This window comes from Melanotaenia boesemani, chromosome 8 (assembly GCF_017639745.1).
Source record: "Melanotaenia boesemani isolate fMelBoe1 chromosome 8, fMelBoe1.pri, whole genome shotgun sequence".
Taxonomy (NCBI): domain Eukaryota; kingdom Metazoa; phylum Chordata; class Actinopteri; order Atheriniformes; family Melanotaeniidae; genus Melanotaenia; species Melanotaenia boesemani.
Window position 1 is genome coordinate 32,488,186 of NC_055689.1, and position 25,896 is coordinate 32,514,081.

General features: G+C 38.7%; 1 protein-coding gene and 1 long non-coding RNA gene across 7 annotated transcripts in view; both read left to right on the forward strand.

The window, feature by feature from the left end:
* Positions 1–516: 516 nt before the first annotated feature.
* Positions 517–19,225, forward strand: LOC121644972. The gene is made up of 3 exons (XR_006011344.1): positions 517–596; positions 3,222–3,227; positions 19,214–19,225. It is a non-coding gene; the product is annotated as an uncharacterized LOC121644972 (long non-coding RNA).
* Positions 19,226–23,408: 4,183 nt separating this feature from the next.
* efr3a (EFR3 homolog A (S. cerevisiae)) overlaps positions 23,409–25,896 on the forward strand; it is a 146,873-nt gene continuing 144,385 nt past the window's right edge. Inside the window, exons 1-2 of one of the 6 annotated variants that reach the window (XM_041991666.1) lie at positions 23,409–23,537; positions 23,797–23,920. In XM_041991666.1, the coding sequence (XP_041847600.1) occupies positions 23,911–23,920 (10 nt within the window). In that variant the 5' untranslated portion in view covers positions 23,409–23,537; positions 23,797–23,910. The other 5 variants (XM_041991661.1, XM_041991660.1, XM_041991663.1 and 2 more) reach the window with 5 other exon arrangements.

The following is a 25,896-nucleotide window of genomic DNA, read 5'->3' on the forward strand; positions in this document are numbered from 1 at the left end:
CAAAATAATAATCACGATTATTTGATCAATATTGTAATCACTATTATTTATCATGATTATTCACCGTGTTTGGAAAAACATGTATTTTTATTGCACCAATTATAAACAAACTATGTGGCAACTATTTTAGTGAAAATTTAAACTTCAAATTAGAATAGATGATAAATAATGTAAAAAAAAAAATACATTTACCATTCATTTTTGAGAAGTAAATGCAAATTATGGGGCTACAAAAGATGCTAAATTAAGAGCCATTCGGCTCTGAGAACATCCCATCACTAGTGGATATAGTTGTAATGGATGCTACCGTGGAGAGGGATGTCGTGAGAAAGGCAAACATTGATGAAAAGACAACCTAAAAATGTTTAGAGCAGTAAAAAGTTAATAAAATTAAAATCAATATTTAAAGTCAAAATTTTCTTTGTTTTTTAAGTTTAATTTTATTAATTGTGATAAATACTGGTTGGGAACGTATGTGATCAGAGATGCAGCAGAGCTCACACTGTGAATGTGAATATCGTTGACGATCAGGTTCATTTAATTGTGGCCACCAAAATCATGATCACAATCAAAATCCGATTAATTGTGGAGCTCTAGTAGCCAGTGTTAACTTACTGGGTCAGTTCTGGGTTATAAAAAAAAATTTCTAAGTCTTGATTCTCACCCTGTCACCTTAAAGTTGTCCAACAGAAAACATACTGAGGATATATCAGTGTGGGTTTCTACAGTACTGAGGGCTCCACTTTTGGCACCTTTTGAGTTTCATTTTTACACATTTTCAACTGTTGTCGTGTCATTTTACATGGTTAACATACCCAAACGGTTTCCAGTTTTGGTTAAACATAGCGTGGACTCTACTGTGACAAGTAAAACCGCACCCTCTGGTACTACAGAAATACCCTTCTTTAATAAAAGTGTCCCAATTTACAGCCATTGATTGTAAAACCAATATTGTTACACCTGCACCAGGTTCCTCCACGGTCACGCCTTGTCCTGCCTTTCACCACAACAACCGCTCTACAGATTGCTGATTGGACACACCCTTGTCAGCTTGTCACTCACCATCCTACTGATCATCTGCACCTGTTACCACTTGGCCCCTCCAGCTTTATACTCACCAGCTCCACACCCATTCCCTGCCGGACCTCTTTCTCACCTGGACGGACCCTCTCTCTTCTCCTTCCAAGCTCTCTTGAGCCGTCGACTCCACCTTGTTTCATCCAGTCATAAGATCAATCCTCCTACTATTCTGTATGTGAATAAAACTTGTTAATCCTTGTCCTGTCTCCAGGAGGTCCTTCCGTAACAAATATGAACATGATAATTGTATCTTGAGGTTGCACGCTGGTGTGCACAGTGGTTAATAGTTCCTGGTTTCAGCCTCGCTGTTATCTGTGTGGAGTTTGCATGTTCTCACCATGTATGTGTGGGTTCTCTTCAGCTACTCCAGCTTCCTCCCACAGTCCACACACATGCATGTTAGGTTGATTGGGGTGTCTAAATTCTGCCTTGGAGTGAATGTGTGTGGTTGTTTGTCTCTCTGTGTTGGCTCTGTGATGGACTGGTGGCCTGTCCAGGGTATATCCTGCCTTATTCTGCCTTATCCTGCTAATTGCTGGAATGGGGTCCAGCTTCCCTGTGACTCTGAATGGGAATAAGTGCTTTAGAAAATAAACAGATGGATCAATTTCTTGTATTTATCTATAATTGTTCTGTATACTTAATTTTCAAACCTAATTTTAAAATCTGGTCTAGGCTTTCTTTTGTTTTTGTTTTTTTTTCCTTTCCTTTCAAATATATCTTTAATTTGTTTATTCACTATATACCTAAAATATATCCATAAATGCTATTTTCTTAGTTTGTTTCTTAAGTTGGTCAAAAGTCCATCATAAGAGTGGTGCTTGTTTTGGGTTTTCTTGCATGCCTGTGATTGTGTTTTATCCTTTAACATTTTGAGGTATTTAAAAGTTACCCACAGAAAACTAAACTCAGTGAAGTGGATGAAGAAGAGTATGCTGCCTCGGTGAAAATGGATTAAAAATTGACCGAGCAAGAGGTTTGTGGAGCTCAGCGGCTGAAGTCTTTGTCGATTTCCGACCAAACGGAGTCAGACTCCAGATCATCCAGCTGCTGTGTATAAAGGCAGCTACTGGCAAGGAGCCGTGTGCATGTGCACGTCTTTGTGGGAAGACAGGAGGTTACAAGTGTGCACACATACCGCTCACACAGGAAGACAATTTCCAAATGTCAAGTGTTTGTGGAATAAATGTCAACTAGCTCAGAGACGGAAAATCAAAAGCTGCAGCCGATATGACACGAATAAGAAAAATGAGTGAAATGACAGTTTGGAAGAACAGGGAAGAAAAATTTCTAGATTTAAAAAAAAACTATTTTGACATGTTTGACAGGGAAAATAAAGCCACACCTACATGAGGCATGTATAGAGAGCAGACCTTGCTTCTTGTATTTATTTATTCTTTTTCTTTGAGAGCAGCTTGAGGCGACATTTAGAATAAACAGATTTCTACTAACCAGCTGCCTTTTTCTGTTACTTGTCTATGTTTCACTCTCTTTTTAAGCTTTCCATCTTAACGTAAGAAAAAAGCTGTAAAACACTGAAACCTTGTTCATTACAGTCCGGCAAGTCTTTTAATCTAAGTCTGACTGGAAAATAACGGTTTAATCGTAGAGTCCAGATAGAGGGCAGAGTGCACCGTCCCTGTGGACCAGTCTACGTGCTGACATCACACACCGTTGATGTTTTTAAAGCAAAGCTAATAGTGTGTTTACCGTTGCACGGCTCGTTGTGCTGTTTAGTTTTATTACATTTCTACTTTAACTTGTTTTGTCATCAATTAATATGATTTTTTTAAATATGATTTTATTGCATTTTATTTATTTATTTATTGAATTTTATTGACCAATTTTGTTTATATTAGTTTTTTTAATGTTTTTTTATGTTGTTTTTTTTTTTTTTTTTTTTGTTTTTTGCTGATTTGTTTTATTGCCCCATGTTTTTCTAATACAACAAAACGTTTTATACAGAAAATATTTTTATTATTGATGTAATTATTGTTGTTTTGTGGTTGTTGTTTGTTTTTTTTCTCTTTGTCCAATGTGTTGAAGAGGGTTGGTCTAAAAAATTGAACTTATCAAAAGAGGAAAATTCAAGGATTTTTTAATTGTAGCTAAACTGAGTTTCTTAGCTGGGGTTTCTCCAGCTTCTTGTGTCCCTTTTCTTGATCTTGCCATCATTGGGGATGGTTACATCCATCACAACGGCTTTCCTCTGCTGCTTATCCATGATCACAGCCTCCAGTTGGTTCACCAGGGCTATTTAATTACAGTTTCCGTGGCCCAATTTGCCAGAAGGCTTTGCCCAGTGGGCCACACCTTCCTCTCTTCTGTTACACTTATATTAGATGTACATACAATAGATGCCACTAAATTTTATTTAAATCACAGTCACTTCAAATCACAGTAACACTACCTGCTGACTTTTACTTCAAATCAAATAACATAACTAGTTACTATCAGCATTTCCTACTAGTTAAGTTCTCTGACTAAGACAAATCAAAAACACATGCAGGTCATTTTTGTTTTTAAGAGCAAAAAGACCTTTGCTGCTAGTTTTAATTTTCTTTTTTTTATTATTATTATTTTTTCCTTTGGCACGTCTGAGCCTGGTGGATAGTCGTTCTCAAGATTGATGTGGGTTGTCTTGAAATGCCTCTGCACGTTATATTCCTTATTCACTGAGCAGATGCTGAGATTGGCCTCAATATTTCTGATGTGTGCATATTTTTCAGTCCAGTCATAATTAAATTTTCTATTTTTGCTGTCAACCTCCTCTCTGTTGACGTTTCATAAGGGGCCAGTGTCTGTCAGCAGTGTAAACGGTAATGTTATGTCATAGAGTGGTGAGCTTACGGTTTAGTTGCTGCTATTAAATTATTAATTGATTATTTATGATCATATGGACACTGGGCCATGGGCTGGCTGCTGCACAGCCCTGCTGTATACTATGGCAGCTGCTTGGTTCTGGCGTTTTATGTATTCTTTTTCCTGCCATTATCTTACCTGCCACACACACACACACACACACACACACACACACACACACACACACACACATATATAAATATATATATACATACACGTTAAAAAAAGAAAAGAAACAACAGAAACCATGGATCATACTTTCCCACTGTCCCTCGGTCTCTCTATTGTTGTTTATTTCTCACAGCTTATTAATCTACTACGTCTGCTTCATGTTTTTTGGAGTTCAGCAGGTTTTCTGGTTTTTTCTACGGTAAAACCTGGTCATGGCCTAGTTTCAGTCCAGTCTCAGCGGAGCAGATGCTTCAGTTCCATCTGAAGGGTGAGACAGCAGAGAGCAGCAGGACAGCAGCTCAACTCTGCCCTCTAAGGTGAGAAACGCTGTTACTGTATGCAGATCTGTTCATCTCTGTTTCCATGACTTGATCCATGAGTCTGACAATATACACACTCTGGTTAATTGATCCCTAATTTTTGGTGCAGCTTTATTATTGGAGTAACATATTGGCCAGGATAATTAATAATAATAAAAAGATGTTATGTATTATTTTACAAGGAAGCACAAGACTCTGCCAGATGACTGTGTATTTTAAAGGCTCCAATTTAATTGTTTCAGGCTCGTTTGAAAGTAGCCATGCTCTGTTTTTCATTTTGATTAAGAGTATAAAACTTATAAACTGCTAATAGAAGAATCTGTGTAAGAGTTAGCTTCTATTTGATGTTGGAAGCTAATCATGACAGTTTTAACATCCTGTTCCTAGACAGTTTTCCCTTTTTATTAAATCTGTAATTTAATCAAACTGCATTAAGGCTGTATAAATACCATTACTGTCAATCACCGGATATATATTGTAAATAAAATGTAAAATGTAATTTTGCTGAACTTCTGATCTCTTACTTCAGAGTCCTAATGTTAATACAATTAACCCCAGTCTTTAATGAGAAGCACCTCATTAAGGAAAATGTCAAACTTTACAGTCAATTAAAACAAATAATTAAGACAATGTTTTAAAGTTATTTATAAATTGGAAAAGCTAATTAGTTGGAACCGGCAGGGGATTGTGGACAGAAACGGCTGGGCCTTCAGTTCATTATTTTAGCTATTGGAAAAGTACATTTGTCTTGTGTTTTACTAGTACAATATAAATTATAGAGAGCTTTTGACTTGACTCCAACCTCAACCATCATGGCTTTCGTTGTCTGAACAATCTCAGTTTAATAAGTCAAAAGAACAATTTGTATTTCTCACTTCTCTGTTATGTGTGAATGATTCAAATATTTGAATTAGGGCTGCAACCAATGACTATTCTGATGGTCGATTAGTCACCGAGTATTAAAACGCCTATTCAACCGATCGGATAATGCACCTCATGATTATTATAAATGGATCTTATTTCACTTTCAGCTTTGAAATCTTGCATGACGTTGTTCTGTAAGTCTGACGTTCCTTCTCTTTAAATGTTCGCGCATTGCAGACGTACTTTCGTGGTACAAATCTCACATGTATTTAATTTATTTTGTAAGTTTAACGTGAAGTTATCCCAGACTGTTGATGTCTCCTGTAGTTTTTTTTTTTTTTTCTTCTTTGCGCATGTGTATTGTCCAACTCTCAGCAGAGATAGGGTAGAAGACGATGTCTCACTCTGTAGGCTGTTTTTGCCGACAAAAGTCGATGGGCACATTCATTGTCGACAACGTCGACTAATCGTTGTAGCCCTAATTTGTACAGCTAAGAAGTGCTGGGAAAGGACTGAAAGTGATGGGGAATCCTGGTCAGCAGTTTTTGAATCTTCCAGAAAGGTGTTTGTCTGGAACAGACTCACCCCTCGTGTCCACTAGGTGCATGTGCACCATGTTACAGTTGCGCCAGTTTCCGCTGCTATTCGCAGCCGTTTTAGTCAATAGTTTGGTCCACACTGAGCGCACCGTGGTGTTCTCTGCTAAACTCGTGTCCCGAGTCTATTTTTGATGGCGCACACACCCAGAACTCATGGGAACTCCACATCTGACATGCTCCCGGTGTGGATTGATGCGCCACAGAGGTCGGAACGAAATCATGGTGCAGCCGGACTGTGGTGCACATGCACCCAGTGGAAATGAGGGGTTAGAGAGAAGCAGTTTAGGATGCTACCCAGGTCCTACTTTTTAAACAAGATCAACCCACAAGTTTCTCCCCTATATGTGAAATGTAAAAAAGAAGGGACCTTATTTTCACTATGTCTGGTTATGTCCTTTTAATGCATAGATACTGGAAAAACATAGCTCAAAAACTAAGTTTGATATTGCATAAGACTTTAAAAGCTGAGTCACTGATCTATTTATTGAACATATGCGTAGCGACTGTCTAAAACACAGCTGACTTTGGTGGGTAAATTTTTGTTTTTAACTAGACGTTACATCTTGTTTCAGTGGATTAAAGATAAACCTCCTTCAGTTACGCAGTGGTATGGGAAAGTCTTCAAGTTCATACCTTTCGAACAACTCAGTGCCACATTGAAAGGAATTGGTGGACTTTTCGTAAAGACTTGGCAAATGTTTCACAACCAGCGTTCAAATTTTGTTTTCTGTTCTTCTGTTTCTGTTCTGTTTTGATGTACTGAAAATAAAAAAAAAATATCCCAGAAAAAAAATAAAGTTAAAAAACATAAATATGTCTCTTCAAGAGCAGATGAGACATGGTATTTTATGTGTATGGTTGGTTGGTTTTCTAACTGAGTTACTGGAGTAAACAGTTGGATAATGGAAAATTAAAAGTCATTATTTGTTCTAAGCTTGGGACTGTCTCTGTATGTACCTGTCTTTGAAGGAAAAAGCTGGCAGAATAAGCATTTAACCTCATTTCCTCACTCCTTTTACTGTTTGTGACCCCCCTCCGTGGACAATGACTCATTGTTTTCAGTTTCCTTATCGCACAGACACTTTGACTGATTGGAGTGAGCTTATGTCTTGCTCTGGGTGCTGAGGGACTCCTGCTTCCTCAGCTCATCAGATGTAACGTCGCTGATCGTCATGTCACATCCACTTGTCAAAGTCGTCTAGCAGCCAAAGCCTGACAGGCTTTCAGCAGGTAAAGAAAATTTTTTAAAGAATAAAGCCCCGAGGATCTAAAAAGCACCAGAGGAAGCAGAAAATAAATAAAAAGCTGAATATTTATATTCTTTTAAGACATAGCAGGGCTTTGGTGATTATTTGACTTGGTTTCACCTGCAAACAGTATAGATTTGCTAACCATAATTAGCCTTGATTTTCATGTTTTCCTATTTAACTCAAGTATGTCCACCTTCCTGCAAGTTGTAGCAAGAGGTTATTCAAGGTTTTGGCCTTAAAGCAACAGTACTGAGTTTGGGCAGGTTTTATCACCTTGGAGACGTCTACTTCAGCCTCCATCTTGCATCCTGTCTCTTCTCTGAACTCTCTCCAGCCAGTAAAGGTCAGTCTGATCTTCACTCTTGATCTGTGACTTTTGTTCTCTTTCTTGAATAATGTCCTTTTGCATTTATTTGTAGAATCAGCTACAGTATGCATTAAAAATGGCATTTAAAAAAAAGATGTCCTGTTCCGACTAGAAAAGGATCGCTAGAAAGAGACACAGAAAGACACACCAGCCCTGCTGGATGTCATCTCATAACCCAAGTTCAAAGAAACAGTATGATTTGTAGACCACATGTGAAACAGTGTGAAACTCTCCTCCCTGCACAACCTGTGATCTCAGTTGTTCCGGGACATTCGCTCCTCCGAACCTCCTGCCTCGCCTTGATGTGAAAGCTGCTATTCTGAGCGCTCTGATGAGGAGCAGGGCCTACAGCTGACATGCAGGTGCTGCAACACCTTTCACATCAGAAGGAAACGAAACGACAGAGACACTTTTATTCTCTGTCATTATTTTTTTACAGCTTGAACTTCTCTCCAGGCTTTGCCGCTTCCTCTTTGCTGAATTAAACTTGCAGCACAATGTTTTCAAGCACAGATGAAAGGTTTTTTATCTCTTTGGCCAGGTTTTAAATGGGAATGGGATTTTAGTGCTGACATTTGAGATTTCTAACGGACGCTGCAGCCTTAAAGTGTTGTTCCCCCTCTTTCAGCTTAGAGTTTGGGTTGTGTGGTTGAGTCAAATCAGACAAGGTTAAGGTTGAAAACCTAAACTGTAAAAGTTAGAGAGATGGTAAGCTTTTCACTTACTGGAGAGCAACAAACACTAATTATTGAAACTGGTTACATGTGCACCTGGGATTTGGCAGTTCTCATATTTTTATATAAAATTTTTTATTTATTTTATTAACATACTAATTTAATCTCATTATTATTTCAAACTTTTGGATGTGTTGTTAACACATTGGACTAAAGTGCTGAACAGAGGAATAAATACACAATAAAAATAAAAGTAATCAAATTTAATAGATAAAAACTAATTAAAAGACAAAGTAAGATAAAGTCAACATCTCACAATGTGCCAATGGCTAAAGAGAAGAGGTGGGTTTTAAAGTAACACTGCATAAGTTTTCCAACCTTAAAACTTTGTTTCTGACTTGTTGTGATGGAACACTGACATTTATTGTACATTCCTGGAGCCAATATTACCTTGCAGTATCCAGGGGCTGAGAAACTTCACAACTGTTCTTTCATCACATGACAGCTATGGGGAAATAATAATGCAGCATCCTGTAACTGTATATAAAACCCTTTTTAGGTCAGCTGCCCTGTTTTCAGTCAGGTTTTATACATCAAGCACTATGTTCCTTAAAATCTTTCTCCAATTCAAATGCCAATCCTCTCAAATATGACCCTTCAAATTCATTATATAATTATGTGTAATATCCTGGAAAATGTCTAAAATAACTGAACTTCATGAGTGCCTTGCAAAGTGCTTAAGGCCTTCAGATCTTAAAAAACAACCAAATAAAAAAACATCTGAAATAACTGATTACAACAAATGGAGGTTTATTGCATCACTTCATGATAAAAACCAGCTTTCTGTCCTCTCCGGTCAGGTTCAGTAAGATTATGTAAATTCCATAATTAAAATAAATAAATAAGATGTTTTTATTAAAATAATAATAATCATATATATATATATATATATACATATATATATATATATATAACATCTTGGCTAATATGATTGTGAAAGTTTATTTCAACTCTAATGTAAATATGAAAAGTAACAACACACAAAGTGATTCATACAGGGGCAATGGATGACTAATCTTTCTGATAATATGTCATAGTTGCTCAGCAAGAACCCAGCCCTCTTCCTCTTCCACACCCACCTATTGTTCTCTTTATTACCACTGGTTTCCATCACCAGTCACAGAGTGTATCAACTGGTGTACCAGGTCTTGTCCAAAGCTCTGCAATGATGTCCGACATCTCTAAACTTCAAACCAAACAAACCTTACAGTATATTCCAACAGGAAGGTCTCAGTCTGAAGGTGTTGTTTTAATGACTGATAAATGTCTCAATGAACCGATTAAAAATTATCTGCTTTTACAGATTTGTTTCTGCCAACCAGTGAAAATAAATATTAGTGATGTGGAGCCCTATTGTCGTATGTATTGGATTATATTTTTTTCAATTCTTGCGGGGTGGACAGGGTACAGCAACATGACTCCATTGTCCGTTCCCACCCAATACAACCTTAAAACCGCCCTTCCCCACAAGATTTGTGTTGGGTACCACAAGATAGTCTAGTCCCACTGTTAGGTACCGCAAGATATCCCAGTCCCGCTGTTAGGTACCACAAGATATCCCAGTCCCACTGTTAGGTACCGCGAGATATCCCAGTCCCGCTGTTAGGTACCACAAGATATCCCAGTCCCACTGTTAGGTACCATGGGATATCCCAGTCCCACTGTTAGGTACCATGGGATATCCCAGTTCCAGTGTTAGTTACTACGAGATATCCCAGTCCCACTGTTAGGTACCACGAGATATCCCAGTTCCAGTGTTAGTTACTACGAGATATCCCAGTCCCACTGTTAGGTACCACGAGATATCCCAGTTCCAGTGTTAGTTACTACGAGATATCCCAGTTCCAGTGTTAGTTACTACGAGATATCCCAGTCCCACTGTTAGGTACCGCAAGATATCCCAGTCCCAATGCAAGGCCCCCCTGGTTTTAACCGACTGGCTGGCACTGCAGCTAAAAAGACCTTCAGACACCGGAAAACAGTTTTCAAAAAGGAAGTAAACATTACAGGAATCATAGAACAATCAATATAATGGTTAAAAGTTAATAAATACAATTATAATGTATTAGTATGAATGAATGAATATCTTATTTAAGTGTCATACTTGCGTGCCCAGCCTGCATAGGCTTTTGTGACACAATGAACATTCAAAACAAGATGACCAACATACAAAGTATAAACTCGTCCCAATAACAATTACAAAAAACAAGGTCCCTTAGGTTCAATTCAGGATACAGAGACATTGTCTGAGTTTCCATGACTTTTCCAAGAATGTCACCAAACTTTATGTCATTTTCCAATAACCAACTCAACGTATCCCCATCAGTCAACTGGAACAAATCAGGCTGTTTAAATAGTTTTTTTTCGAACATAATTCTGACTTCATCACATAAAGCAGTGGTTCCCGACCTATTTTCCTTGAGACCCCCTTCATGCAAATACTAAAAAGCCATGGACCCCCTGCCCCACCATGTGCTGAAACCATGCTTGGTTTAATGCTTTCGAAAGTGAGATTGTTGTGTTCTGGCTGAGTCCTGTCCTTCAATGAAACCAAAGTTAAATTAATAACATATGACCTTACTTTTTGTTTATAAAATAGGGACAATGTGTGGACATCAATCACAAAGGCTCTGAATGTTCAAAGCTTGTGTTATTTGGGGGTCCCGGACCCCGAGCTGAGAACCACTGAGAATAAAAAGTAATTCATCCTCAATTACCTAATCACACAAAACACATTACCTGACACCATAGTGCCCCACCTTCACTTGGAGTAAAACAATAAAATTATTTAAAGACATATTATGAAGGTAAAAAAATAGAAAGAATAAATCTGTTCTCAAATGATGTGGGCTGAAGTCTGACCCAAGCTAGCTACAGATTTTCTTTTAACCCTTTAAAGCCGTATGTGTCATATTCGATTCATATTTTTTCTCAGACCTTTTGCATCACTTTATGGTAAAAACCTGGCTTAACACCCTGTTGTACACAAAGTGATACTTGTACTCTGCCACCTGGTGGACACATGTTGCACTACAACAATTTTGACCTGTCACATGGCAATAGATGAGAAATATACAAAAATGATTTTTAATTATTTTTATACATTTTGTTAAAGGGGCAATAATGACTTCAGAATAAAAAGAAATCTCTCAATTTTTTCCTTGTGTTGGGCTTTAATGGGGTTAAACAGGAAGGTTTAATGTCTTTTTTAAAAGTTGAGATGGAGTCTGCATCCCGGATAAGGATTTAGAAACCTAAGAAACCAGACGTTGGCCTGCTGCTTGGGTGAGTTTTCTTGGGACAGTATTATTTAGGTAAGATGGGGCGAGATCTTTAAAAACTTTGTATGTATGTAGAGCAACCTTAGATGTGCTCTTTGTTATTGATGAAACGTTAGATATGCTGCTGGTTTCTCTGAGGGGTTTTCAGTGTGCTTAAAGAACATTGCAGTAGTAGAAGTCAACAATAACAATGGCCTGCACCAGGAGCCAGGTGGCATACTGAGTCAGATACAGCCCGATGTCTCATATATTGTAAAGATAATGCAAAGAGAAAGAAACCCAGGTTTCTCACAGCACTGATTGACATTCATGCTGACTCTGTGGGGTTTGTTTATTGGACAGCAGGGGCAAAAACTCCAGCTTTCACTCCTTTTATGACTCTCCTGCAGCACACCATATGCAGCTGTCTTCCACCCACACAGGCCTTTTAAAGAGCAAACGGAGGATTTTGGCAGCACTTTTCACCTCCGCTTGAGGACCCTGCAGTGTGTGAAACTGTGAGGAGACAGTTGCATAACATGACATTTTTCTTTTAGGTGTGAGAGGGTGTGGCGTGACAGCTCCCTCACTACGGTGAATGTGTTTTATATATTGGGACATTGTTTATTATTTTTGTGTAACATCTCTGGCTTCATGGAGTGCACACATGAGGGCAGCCTAAAGACCAAAGCTGCTGGGTCTCTGTCTAATAATCACCTGGTGAACCAAGGTGTCTGAGTAGAGAGGGAGGGGAGCGAATGCAGGTTTTTATTAGTTTGTTTTCTGTGAATGTTACTTTGCTTTTCTGTTTGTATTTAAGTTAAGTAAGTCGCAATGTATGTAGTATGTAAATAATTTCAGGGGAGTTTGGTTAAATTATTTAGAAAGTGAGGGACATTCGCTTTAAGTAGGATGGTTGAACCCGTAATTAAATAAGCTCTGTGTAATGGTGTGAAGGGGAGGCAGAGAGGCAAGGCAGGTTAGATGACTGGCTGACATGGATGAAACCAACTGTGGTGATGCCTGCTGTGAACCACCCTGGCACTGGTGAGCAGTTTGTAAAAAGACCCAGAAAAACATGCTTTATAAGTAAAAGAAAATTCAGAGTTCTTAAAAAATTACTGTGGAGATTTTTTCATTCGTGTGAGATGCTTTACCCTTCAGGACTGCTGACTGTTTTCCCTGTTTTGAGGGTTCTTTAACACCTAAACCCCAACAAGGTGAAGATTTTTCAGTATCTGAAACTGAATCTGTCTTCACAGGAATCTGTGTGCAATTTAAAGGTGAATAAAAAGTAATAAGTGTAATAATTATCTGTTTTTGGTTTACAAAAAGTTTCTATGAAGAAATTCCACACTGGTGAAAAATAAAAAAAAGTGTCGGAAAGTTCATTATGACATGTATAAAGAGAAACGTCACTTATAATTTACAACTGGTTCAGGAAACATACTGTGTCCATTGAAAACCAGTTTAAGCACCATGACACAGTTCAATCCCATTAGCAGCAAAGATCTGGGCGACATCTTACATCAGCTGAACTCCTCTTGCTGTTTGGGCATCCTGCCCACAGGTTTTTTCAAACGGTCTTAAAGTCTCTGGAGCCAGATCTCTTGCAGATTGTGCACTTGTCTTTAATTTTGGGCGTCTTCCCAGAACTTCTGAAAACAGCTGTAATCAAGCCTCTGCTAAAAAGGGACAATCTAGACAAGACACAAATGAGCAACTACAGGCCGATCTCAAATCTTCCTATTCTAAGTAAGATAATTGAAAAAGCCGTTTTTCATCAACTAAACAACTTTTTAACACAAAACAACTGCTACGATGTCTTCCAGTCAGGTTTTAGTCAGCACCACAGCACTGAGATGCTCTGACCAAAGTCATTACTGACATATGTTTGAATACAGATGGGGGAAAAATGTCAGTCTTAGTCTTACTGGACCTCAGTGCTGCATTTAATACAGTCAACCACAATATATTACTTAAACAACTGGAAAACTGGGTGGGCCTTTCTGGCGCAGCACTACACTGGTTTAAATCTTATTTATACAAAGTACTTTCTGTTCTCTAAATAAGTAACTTTACATCTGAGTAGACAAAAATTACATGTGGAGTTCTCCAAGGTTCCATCCTGGGGCCTCTTCTGTTTAGCATCTACATGCTCCCACTGGCACAGGTCATAAAGAAAAACAAAATTAGTTACCACACAGATGTATATTACATATATATTACACAGATATATTTTACAATGTCAGCAGGAGACCAAGGCCTCGTACAGGCTCTTGGTAAATGTATTGAGGAGATTAATGACTGGCTGTGTCTGAACTTTCTTCAGTTAAACAAAAACAAAAATGAGGTGATGGTCTTTGGAGCAAAACAGAAACGATTAAGTGTCACCACAGCACTTCAGTCTATACACCTAAAAACCACCAACCAGGCCAGAAATCTGGGTGTATTGATGGACTCAAACCTAAACTTTGAGAAACATCAGTCTACATACATCACCTTCAGAATATATCAAGGGTAAAAGATCTGATGTCTCAGCAGGACCTAGCGAAACTAGTCAAGCTTTCATCTTTAGTCGGCTTGATTATTGTAACAGTGTTTTTACAGGTTCTACCTAAAAAATCAATTAGGCACCTGCAGCTTATTAAAACCCTGCTGCTCGAGTCCTCACTAAAACCAAGAGAGTGGACCACATCAGTCCAGCTCTGAGGTCTTTACACTGGCTGCCTGTTTGTCAGAGGGGATGGAGGATTACACCTGCAAGCCTTTAGCTGCAGGTTGAGTCAGCTGTTAGTAACTACTGGCCGTCTATGTTGCTGCCAGATCTGTTGCAGAAGACTTTCTTTGTCCTAATCTACAGTAATGTCCTTCCTGATCGGATGATACTGGAGTCAGTTTTCACAACATACCAACATTCACATTAAAACCCCAATGGCTCGTCCTGATCAGGAGTCTCGTCTGCTCACAGAATCGTTTCATTAACAACTAAACTGGTTCTGACTCGTTGCTTAAAAACATCCCCAAGCAGCCAAACAATCAGCAGCCAATTTTCCAGGTAATGAGAAAACTGTGACTGTCAAAACGTTTCATTGACTTCACCGGTTTGCTGTTGAAGCTCGTCAATATTGGGCCAAGGATCAGTGCACACAAATAAAAGCTCATTGAATACTCCTCCTTTCAATAAGTCAGTGTTTTCTCTTACATTTTGTTTGCCATGTTGTTGTAAATTGATCCATGTAGATTCAAAAAGAGATTTTCCATGTCGTCCAGCAAGAAACGAACTAAGCTTCTCCTCCTCTGCTGCTAGCAGTTTGCTTTCATGCATCCATCATAACAGCAGAGGAAGTGATGCTTCCTCAGGTCATTTTTTCCACCATATATTTATTTATTTTTTTTAAAATAAACCCTTATTTAAACGGTTTACATTTTGCTCACTTTGGCCTGTGGCACAGCATGACATGTTGACATTATGATCTGATTTTAGCTGATTTAAATTATTTTAACAATTATTTCCATTTATTGTTATATTTTTATGTTATATTTTTATTTTATAAATTCTAGTTACAAATTATATTTTATATTTTTATATAATTGTAATGTATTTTATTATTTATTTTAAAGTTCATAAGTACTTCATCTGCTATTTATTTGTATTGTTTTTATTGTAATGCTATGTTTAATGTTGTAGCACTGTTGTCTTTAGGAGAAGTTATAAATGAATTTGCAGTTGCACTGACTTTTGTATGGATATGAAACCATGGCCAATTACGAGAAGAGTTTAGAGTTCAGTGGTGTGTTCTAAAGAGTATTTGTAAGAAAACGGATGGCAGAGTAGTAACGGATATCAAGCTTTACAAGCCCGTACATGCCGATCTGTAAAGCACCACAATCAATTCATTTAAACTTAGATCTATTTGTATTGCACCAATTCACAATAAAGTCATCTTATGAGACTTTACAAAGTAATTCAAGCCAATTCATTAAAAATAATAGCCTAGTTAGGAAAACCAACAGACCGCATCAAATCTTGACTTTGATTCAATCCCCACCCTGAGCTGCACTAGTATATACATATGCATATGAAGTTATGTATTTTTTCTTTTGTCCTTAAGATGCACATAAAGGCCAACCAGTTCACTTACTGACACTGAGCTGATTTAGTGCGATAAAAGCTGGGTGACAGTGTTGCACAGTGACCTGTGATAACAATGCCAAAGGCTGAACACTGATGTGAGAGATCGTGCCTTTCTCATCTGCAGCCGGTCTGTTTGCAAAACATTACCATGCAGTAAAGGTACAGAGTGTCATGAGTCTACACACATTGGGGCTTCCTCCGCCCCTTTTCCTTGTAAGGATGAGAGGCGGATTCGTGGATTAAGGCGCAGCTGAGGAGAATCTGATTCATCAGTCAGCTGTATAAAGACTCCTGGATGATCCCTGGTCTTCGCTGGATCGTATTACTTCTTGTGCTCCCTGTCCTGGAGATTTACCTCGCCCATGAGATCCTGTCTGCCTGCTCCTCGCCTCGCCTGCCAGCCTGCTCCTCGCCCTGACCCTTACTGGAGTCAGCGCCCAATCATCATTGATTCATAATAAATCACTCACTGAAGCCTCTTGTGTGCTCTCTTCCTTGGGTCCTAGCCCTGACCGTGACACAGAAAGTCTAAATATGTGTTTGTGCATGCATGCAAGTACAATCACCGGCCCTTTAAAAAGGGCCACCTTGCTAGTACTGGGTTGGACCGTTTTAATTCTTTGTGTCATAAAGTCAAGACGGTGTTGTAAACATTCCTTCGAAATTTTGCTCCATATTGACATGACAGCATCACACAGTTGATGAAAATCCCGTGTTCCACCACATCCCACAGCTGCTTTATTGGATTGAGATCTGGTGGCTGTGGAGGCCGTTGGAGTCCAGTGAACTCATCATCATGTTCTAGAAAGCAGGTGGAGATGATCTGAGCTTTGTGACATGGCGCATTATCCTGCTGGAAGTAGCATCAGAAGATGCTCCACTGTGGTCATAAAGGGATGGACATAGACAATACTCAGGTAGGCTGTGGTGGTTAAACCAGGCCACGCTGGTGCTAAGGGGGCCCAAAGTGGGCCAAGAAACTATCCCCCCACACCATTACACCGTAATGATTGTTGATCCACAGTGGGATGGATCCATGTTTTCATGATGTTTCTGAGCCTAGCATCTGGATGTGGAGCTGAAATTGAGACTCATCAGACCAGCAACATTTCTCCATCTTCTATTAAAACCAGTTCTGGTGAGTCTGTGTGAATTGTAGCCTCAAATTGTAGCAACCATTCTCTGTAAACCCTAGAGATGGTTGTGTGTGAAAATCCCAGTAAATACTCAGACTAACATCAATGCCACGTTCAAAGTCACTTAAATCCCCTTTCTTTCTCATTCTGATGCTCAGTTTGAACTTCAGCAAGTCATCTTCACCATGTCTACACGACTAAATGTTTTGTGACTGTGATTGGTTGGTTAGATGTCTGTGGTGAGTTTATAAGTGTTTTTGTGTCATGGCTTGTAAAGAGGGAGAATTCTCAAGTCTCCAAACCAACGATACAGATACAAACATAAATGTACATATTTGAACTCTACAGATAAAAAACATTCAGTTTCCTCTTGCTTCGACTCTGTGGTCTGATGTAGTGCTGCAGCTGTGTTCAAGCAGAAAAGTTACACCACAAACTTATTGATTGGGTGACGATAGACAGGCAAATCCTTTGTTCCGAGGTAGAAATGACTGATGTAATTACAGGTTTCTGCAGGCGTAGAAGAGAGCAACGTAACTACTCATGTTTGCTTCTCCAAACTGGGTTTGTGCTGACTCTCCATCTACTGCAGGTTATACACTGACTATTAATGAGTGCTACACATAATCCTACTTCAAAGCGGAACCACACCACCCCCTTTAACGGGAGCACATGGAACTTATATATTATGAAACCTCCTGCCTCATCCACTCACGTGTTCCATGGGAGATGTAACACATGGCCTCAGCGGTGGTTACAGTATCCCTGTCTGTAAAGGACAAAAACCTGATCAACCTAAAAACCATCAAATTAAACACAATTCCCTCTGGTTTACATTAGAAAAAGCCCCCCTGTGCTACCCTCCCACCCCTCCCCTGTAAACAGTGAGCACATCACATTAAGCTGAGTGAAACACCTTCATAATTAAGGAATATAACTAAAAATAAATCCTGTGTGTTGCAGCTAAATTTGTTGATGCAGCTGCTGTAATCACAACATGGCCCCCATGATCCCCCCCCCCCCACGCACACACACAGCAGCTTTATTTTAAGCCCGTGTTCAGACCGACTTTGGTCACACTGCATGGCCGTGGTGTGTGGTCATCTCCTGCATTAGAGTAATTACACTAATATTTTACTTTTTTTTAAAAAATCTGTTTTATTTTCTGCAGGTTTTGTCAGGCAGGAGCGACGCTGGCCGCTGTCACTCGTTTGACTTTAACACGCTTGGCAAGCCATCTGTGTGGCCAAAGCCTTTAATCACCCTTAAGTCCATTGGATGGTGCAGCAAAGGTCCTTAAGAGCTTAAAAAGCACAAACGGCACACTTTCACCTACATTTACGCTTCAGTTCCATGAGATATTTTTAGATAATTACCCAATGTGGGAGCTTTTTGTCCCAGTGTTGACTTTTATGACGATAATTAGGACACGCTTGTCTTCTTCATGTGATAAAATGATGCAGTTCAGGTGTATTTAATCTGCATAGCACTAGTGGCACCAAAATGGGGATCACAGGCTATAGTTTATGTTTACTTTTAAAAAAGGACAAAGCATTTTAATTAACATATAATGTCAGATTATATCAACTCTAATCTTTAGTCCCTAGGCTGGCCAACACAATATAACTATAAAATAAGAATAATAATAACAGAATGAGATTTAAGTGCACAATAATGACAAGAATAATAAGAAAGAAAAGAAAAGAAATACTGTAAGAGTACTGCTGATCTCAGACCAGATGAAGTACAGGTGGACCAGGATCTAAACTGAGATGTTAAAATGCATCAATGAACTTGCACAATGTGTCACAAGGTCACAGGTTTGTTCAAATAAGCGACGTTAGAAATAAAACTGAACTAAAAACCAAATTAACTTTTTTGATGATCCTAGAAACAGGGTTTTAAATGTTTCGTAAATGACCTGATGGTGGACAGCTCATGTATAGAAGGTGGTCTTGTCCTCCAGGAGTGCCTCGCACCACACGAGAAGGACTTTCATTCTTTCTGACACAAGTGGCCAGACCACTCTTTAAGCCTCTTCTCAAGATTCCATCAGATTTACGCAGCCTCCGCTCTATTGGCTGAGAATAGACAGAGGGTTAACCTAGTCAGGGTTTAGTGATTTTATAGTTCAGATGAGATCAAGATGAATACTGATTCTGATGGATTTTTTTATTTTTACCTGTTTTTTTATTATATTTTTATTTGACATTAAATTCATTAGATTAGATAGATTTGATTATTTAAATTTCATCATATTACAGCTGTTTCCTTTTCCCTGCTAAACTGCTTCAATAGCTCTAACCGGCAGTTAAAGTTGAAATTATTTCATCTTCTCAGACAAAGTCACTTCATTATACCATCATGGTGTGGTATTACATTACTGAAAGGACACAGAAACATATCCTTAGAACTGGAACTCTAGAAGGCAGCTACAGATATCTAGTGTGACTGATAACATACTCCTGGTCCACAGAGGGCGCTTGTCTAGGTCAAAATATCAGAGGAATGCAGGATGGACACTAGGATGGTAGTTAGAGGCCAGATGAATACCTTCTCACCCTGTTTAAGCAAGACAGGTTGTCCATGCTGAGCCTCTAACCCGAGAGACGGAGACTGGCCCAGGACACCCAGAGTGAAGGTGGTTTTGGAGTTTTAGCAACCAAACATCCAACACTCGTAGAGAAACTGGTGGGATTTTTAAGAAAGAAAGAAAGAAAGAAAGAAAAAAAGCTACAAATGCAGAAAACATCTTAAAACTCTTAAAAATTCAAAGAAAAGTTGATTGCATGAATAAATAAATAGTTTAATTAGATGTTATGTATTTTAAATATATATATTTTTATCACTGCATCATTTTATTGATCAAATTTCCATAAGTTTTTTAAAGTCGCCGCTTTCTTTTTTCTTTTTTGCTGTAGTAAAATCTAATATTTAGTAGATTTTGTGTTAAATAAGCCAGGCTTGAGCTTTTAAATGTGTTCTTGTAGGAGTCTGATTTTATTCCATCATTTATCAGCCTGCTGGGCATCTTGTTGTATGTGCAGTTTCATATATATGTGAAATATAAATGTCTTTGTGATGATGTTATTGCATCACGTCTTATTTTTTAGACATTTTTTATCATGTCGTGGATTTGATTTAGTTATTGAATAAAAATAAAAGCAGGAGTGAGATGAATGAATCACAGTTTTCATACTTGAATGGGCCCCGGGATCACTTTGAACTGGAAAAGTTGGACCCCAGCATAAAGAAGGTGAAAAGCCTCTGCATTATTGCATCATGTGTGTGAAGTTTTATTTGGTACCAGCTACTATCATGTAGTCACAGTGTTGTCATGCTGAGATGAGACTTGAACAACCATGTGACCATGCATGTTGCCCTTAGCTGCATTTAGGGAGGCACAAATCTTCTAAAGCTGTCTCAAAGAATTTTACTTCATTGCACAGCTGATTTGCAAACTTGGTATTTTGAGCTGTTTTTTTAACTATTTGCTTACCTAACTCACCAAGAAATGTTAAAAAGGCAAATTTCTTTTTTGTTTGGGTTTTTACAGTGTGTGTCCAATAAACTTCAAAGCAGTTTTTACCAGTGCTGCTATCATACGTTTTTTACTGAGCCATTCCAAGCTGGCATGCCATATCGACACTGAACACACCCATCAGGTTTTAATATAAAACATATGCTCCAGTGACAATAAACCATGTCAAGTCTTCTCTCATGTCACTAAACGGCTTGTTGAAGAGATTAAAGCCTCATGTATTGAAATCAGTTCACCTGTGATGGAATAATCTAACCTTGCCTGAGGTTTTTGTGTGTTCATTACCTCCAGACTCACATAAAGATGGCTGCTGTTTAATAACTCTGAGCGTATTAATGACGGGTTAATCTCATTTTAAAGCAGATTAAAAAAAAGACATTAGATGCATGCTCGCTTCCAGCTTCCAGCGGCAAAGTACTTTAGCTTCGTTTGACAACCTCAATACAAATCAGGAAGAATCGGCAGCAGATGTTCGATGGACTGAAATCACAGGCAGTCCTGGCAAAAATTTAACACCAGCAGCGATTGTCCTCAACGTGCTGAATGTCAATGAATACACTTTGCACTGCTTGGTAAAGACAAGTCAGCCTCCTGGAAATTACCATTAGTGTTCTACTTTCCTTATAGGATTAATTCCTCTAATCTTCCCACATCCACTGCTTCCATCTGCAGGGTCTCACTACTGTAGCCTGCAGGAACTTTGTCTCTGCAGGGTTCTGATTTAAACTTCTGATACCCTGAAAACAAAAGCTTGGATTGCAAAGTTGAAAGCTTCAGAAAATCTAAGAAAAATTAAATAAGTCCTCCAATTAAAATAAAAAAAAAGACTAAGAAATTCCTCAAACCCATAAATAAAACCATGGGTAGACTGGTCCATATACAATCACACATCTCTGCGCTCCCGCTCCCTTAAATGTAAATATGAACTCTGAGATTAAAAGTGCAGAATAATGATAAGATAATAAGATAATGATAAGCTGCCAGAAGCCTCCTCTGCAATCTGGGCTGTCTTAACAATAACTGATAGTTGGTACAACAGTAGTGAATATTTTAACCAGTTTTTATTGTTTTATTGTTTATGGCCATTGCTGTACACAAGCAGCATTTATATTTTTCAGTTTAACTTCGGGTGGTAGGTCAGCATTGATCATTTTTTTGTACTGATACCTTAGAATTACTTAATAAGATATTTAATTCATCTGGTTACTTGGTTGTAGCTGTTCTGGAAACAGGCAGACTAATATTAAGTGCAAAAAGCCAGAACCCACTAAGCCCAGACTACGTGTCAACAATATTTCCTCATCTAAGTTCTCCCAACAAACGAAAGAGGATTTATTTCAATCAAGAAAGTTTCCAAGGCAAAGATGGGAAAGTCCATGAGTTAACCGGCCTGCTTACTTATTGTAAATTATTTGTTGCATTCTCTTTATATCATCATTCCTTGAAGTTAAGTCATGTTTATCACCTTTTCAGCAGTTTTTATTGACAATGTGATGAACTAGCCACTTTTTTTTCTAACTTCTTTGTTTCATGTATTAACATTAACCGCTGGTCGGGTTTTCAACACCACACTGAATGTAATGTATTTCAGGCTCTGTAATATTATAAGATGGCCAAGAAAGATCAGATTTTAATTAGTGTCCCCGTGTGTTACAGAAAAAACTTTAAAAATTGCACCAGTATTATTTACTGTTTTGAAATATTCATCGGAAGACCTAATGAGATGAGAGCACAAACACAAATATATTCACAATGAAAATGTCATAATACAGTTTAGTATCTAATTTCTATAATGCCGCAAGAGGTCATTAGCTTTGTTTCAAAAGGATGGGGCGGGAGGACAAGCGATGAGTATGTGACAGAGCATAGTGGATTCCTGGGGATGTGGTTCTTGCTGATAGAGGGTTTAATGTAGAGGATTCTTTGGGACGTGTCAATGCACAACTGAAGATACCTGCCTTTACCAAAGGAAACTTGGAACTTGGAAGAAATTAATACACCACTTTGCAAGGAACTATAACCATATCACTTTGTTATTCAGTCCCAGATTGACTCCCTCCACTAGACAAAATGGTGAAAGTGTGCTGTGCCCTCTGTCATTTTTGCCCTCCTGTTGTTCCACCAGAGTGATGACATGCAGAATTAATCCTCCTAACCCAAAAAGAATTTCATATTTAAATAAATCTGTGAATTTTGTTGAACAATATACTTGTTTCATTATTATTACAATATTTTACCATTTTAAAAGTTTTACTGCAGAAGAGAAACATGTGGACATTTGTCAGTTGTGATTTTAATAGCATGACACCCTTCCTTCCTCTCCCCTTCGCACCTCATCCTTTCATTTCCTCTCCTCTGCCTCTCTCCTCTCACCTTCCCTTCCTTTCTCTCTTCCTCCCCTCACTTATACTCTTTTCCTCCTTCTCTGCTCACCTCAATTTAGATTTCATTTCAAGTAGGTACAGTATGTCAGAATATGATCATTAGAATTAGAACATTAGTAAACGTAACTTTAGGCTAAGTATAATTGGAAAAAAAAATATTTTGAAATGTAGTTTTGTACAATGTCTATTGCATAACAGCGTAGTGCCTCATTTTGAGGTTTTGCATGGAACTGTTGTTGTGTAGACAGGCCAAGAACAAAAATGACAGATTTTTGTGCCACCCTATTATCAGGCCTGAGCTTGGCCACCCCTGTGAAAATGTCCTAGCTCCACCACTGCTCTGAAGGTGAACACATGCTTTTCAACTTTATTGACCTAAAACAGAGAAAAAATATTTATTTTCTGCTACTCTTTTCTTTTTAAAGTTCGGCTGCTTGTTTCCTTTGTCTGCTAAATGTTAAATCCTTTGTACCTACATGGGGACATTCACAACAGACTTCCCTCCTCAGGGGCCACTTAGGAGATGAACATCTATACAGTGAAAATAAAAACGATGTTGTGCTTGATAAATACACTTAAAACGTGTAAAGGTAAGTAGACTAATAGGTTAAGTATATTAACCCTGAGGGTGTGGAGTGCACCTTGCCCCAGGCGGCTATAATTAGCGGCTGGTTCTCGCCCTGTGCAGGCAGCATATGTCGAACCGAAGCGGGGGTGGGAGTTTTTTGGGATCTGCCGCAGCTCACACTTCCGTGTTGTTTGTCACCGTAAAGCAGGAAGCACTGTAGTAATGTGTAGGAGTTGATGTAACCTGCTGCTGTTTACCTACAGGTATGTCCACTGACTCGCCTCGTTAACGTCTCTGTGTATGTCCGCTATCCGTTAACCGTCTGTTCTGTGGGACTTTAGACGTTAGCTTGTCGGCTAAATCCTCCCAGACAGGTCGGTGTATTTGCGGGGTTGTTGCCGTGGTGTCACAGCGGGCAGGTTCCAGCTCCTGAATGAAGCTGTCTTGTGTTCGTGTTTTCACTTAAAGAGACTCTTGAATTTTTGTCGTTTGAAGCTACAAACAGGTGATTTGGTGTTACAGAGTCCGATGCCAGGTGAGGTGGAGCGGCAGGAGAAGCTACATGGAGGCTAACTAACGAACCCCGGATCAATCGCTGCTCGGCACACGGAGGGACTGCGGTACATTAGCACCATAATGCCAGCCGGTAAGATGTGTGTGAGTGTGACAGTGAATGTGAATGTGTGTTGACATGCTGAGTATAAAACCTGAATGTTGAGTGAAAGGGTGGTGCCTTTAATGTCTCTGTTTTGGGCTAATTATAACAACGACACAAGAAATGGAAGTTAAAAAAAAAGTGCAGTGGTGCGTTCACTGTCACTACGCCAGTGTGGGATATTGAATGTGTCACCTGTAGTCTCGTTGTCAAACCATGTGATTATTGGATGATATGATCATTCATATGCCATGACATGGAAAAGATTATACGTTTGGTTGATATTATTTTTTTATTATATAGTTTTAAAAATACACATTTTTTGCTTTAAAGCTAAATTAAAACATTTTTTTCCACGTTTCAAACACTCATTTCCTCTTGTTGCTTCCTTATGGATAGGAAATGAGTCAACATCCTCATATTCTGTGTTGTCACATGCAAGTTTGTTTTACCAGTATATTTTATTCCTGCTTACTGCTGACCTTGAACTCATCAAAACCAAATTCTTAACCTGTAAATAGAAATTAAAACACATCCTTAGGATTAAAATGCTGACTCGTGAAATTGCTGGTTTGATCCTCGGCCTGTCGAGTTTAAGTTGAGGTGTCCCTGAGCAAGACACCAAACCCTAAATTGCTCCTGATGGGTCGTGGTTGAGCGCCTTGCATGGCAGCATCCGCCATCAGTGTGTGAATGTGTGTGTGTGAATGTGATGCATGATGTAAAGCGGTTTGGGTAAAAGCGGCATATAAATACAGCCCATCTACAATTTTACCATTTCTTCTCACTTTTTTTATTTTTTATTAGGGTCCTTCCATACGAAGTATGGAAGGACCCTATTGTTCCTGAAATGTTTATTCTCCTCCTTCTAAGCGCTTCGACTCCAAATATGACCCCCTAAACACCCATGAAAAGTTGTGAAATTTGGCACACACCTCAAGCCCGGCGAAAATTGCAATATTCTAAGGTCCGCATACACTTCAATGCAAAATTGGCTCAACAGCGCCACCTAGACACCAAAAAAAAATGCCCAAATGAATGGGGCCCCGAAAGTCTACTTCGACATAGGAACATGAAACTCGGCACACACGTGTAACACCCCAAGTCGACCAAAAAAGTCAATAGAACACCTGTTGCCATGGCAACGGCGTGCCCGCCATCTTGGCGTGTGCGGCCATTTTTTGCACTTTACACACATCGTATTTGAATGAACTAGTCTGAGGGGATTCGTGCGATTGACTCCAAACTTTGTGGGAAGCTTCCTGACAAGTTGGGGACTTGCATTCACAAAAAGGAAAGCCCTTGGACTCTACATGTGATGCGATGTAAGACAAGATCACATCACTGCAGAAACAAAATAAAGACCTCAATGAACAAAACCAGAAAGTCAGAGAAGAGTTAGAATTGCAGAAATTTGGCTCAACAATCGATGAAGAATTCCAAATGACTGCAAAATCAAACAAACGGCGAAGAAATTTCTAAAGTTCATGGTTATTTTAAAGGATTGAAGTGACTTGCATAACTGAAAGTCAATTCAAAAAGAGCCCCCAAGCTCCCACAAAAGCAAACTGGAGGTAAGCCACAGCCCCCGACACACACCCACAACAGCTGCAATATAAACACAGAGAAAAACACCAAAACGACTCCCAGCAAAAGCACAGAAAATCTCAAGAAAAAACAAGATATTAAACACGCATCAAATCTCAACTAAAAAAAAGATATTAAACACAGAAAATCTCAAGAAAAAACAAAATATTAAACACGCATCAAATCTCAACTAAAAAAAAGATATTAAACACAGAAAATCTCAAGAAAAAACAAGATATTAAACACACATCAAATCTCAACTAAAAAAAAGATATTAAACACAGAAAATCTCAAGAAAAAACAAGATATTAAACACGCATCAAATCTCAACTAAAAAAAAGATATTAAACACAGAAAATCTCAAGAAAAAACAAAATATT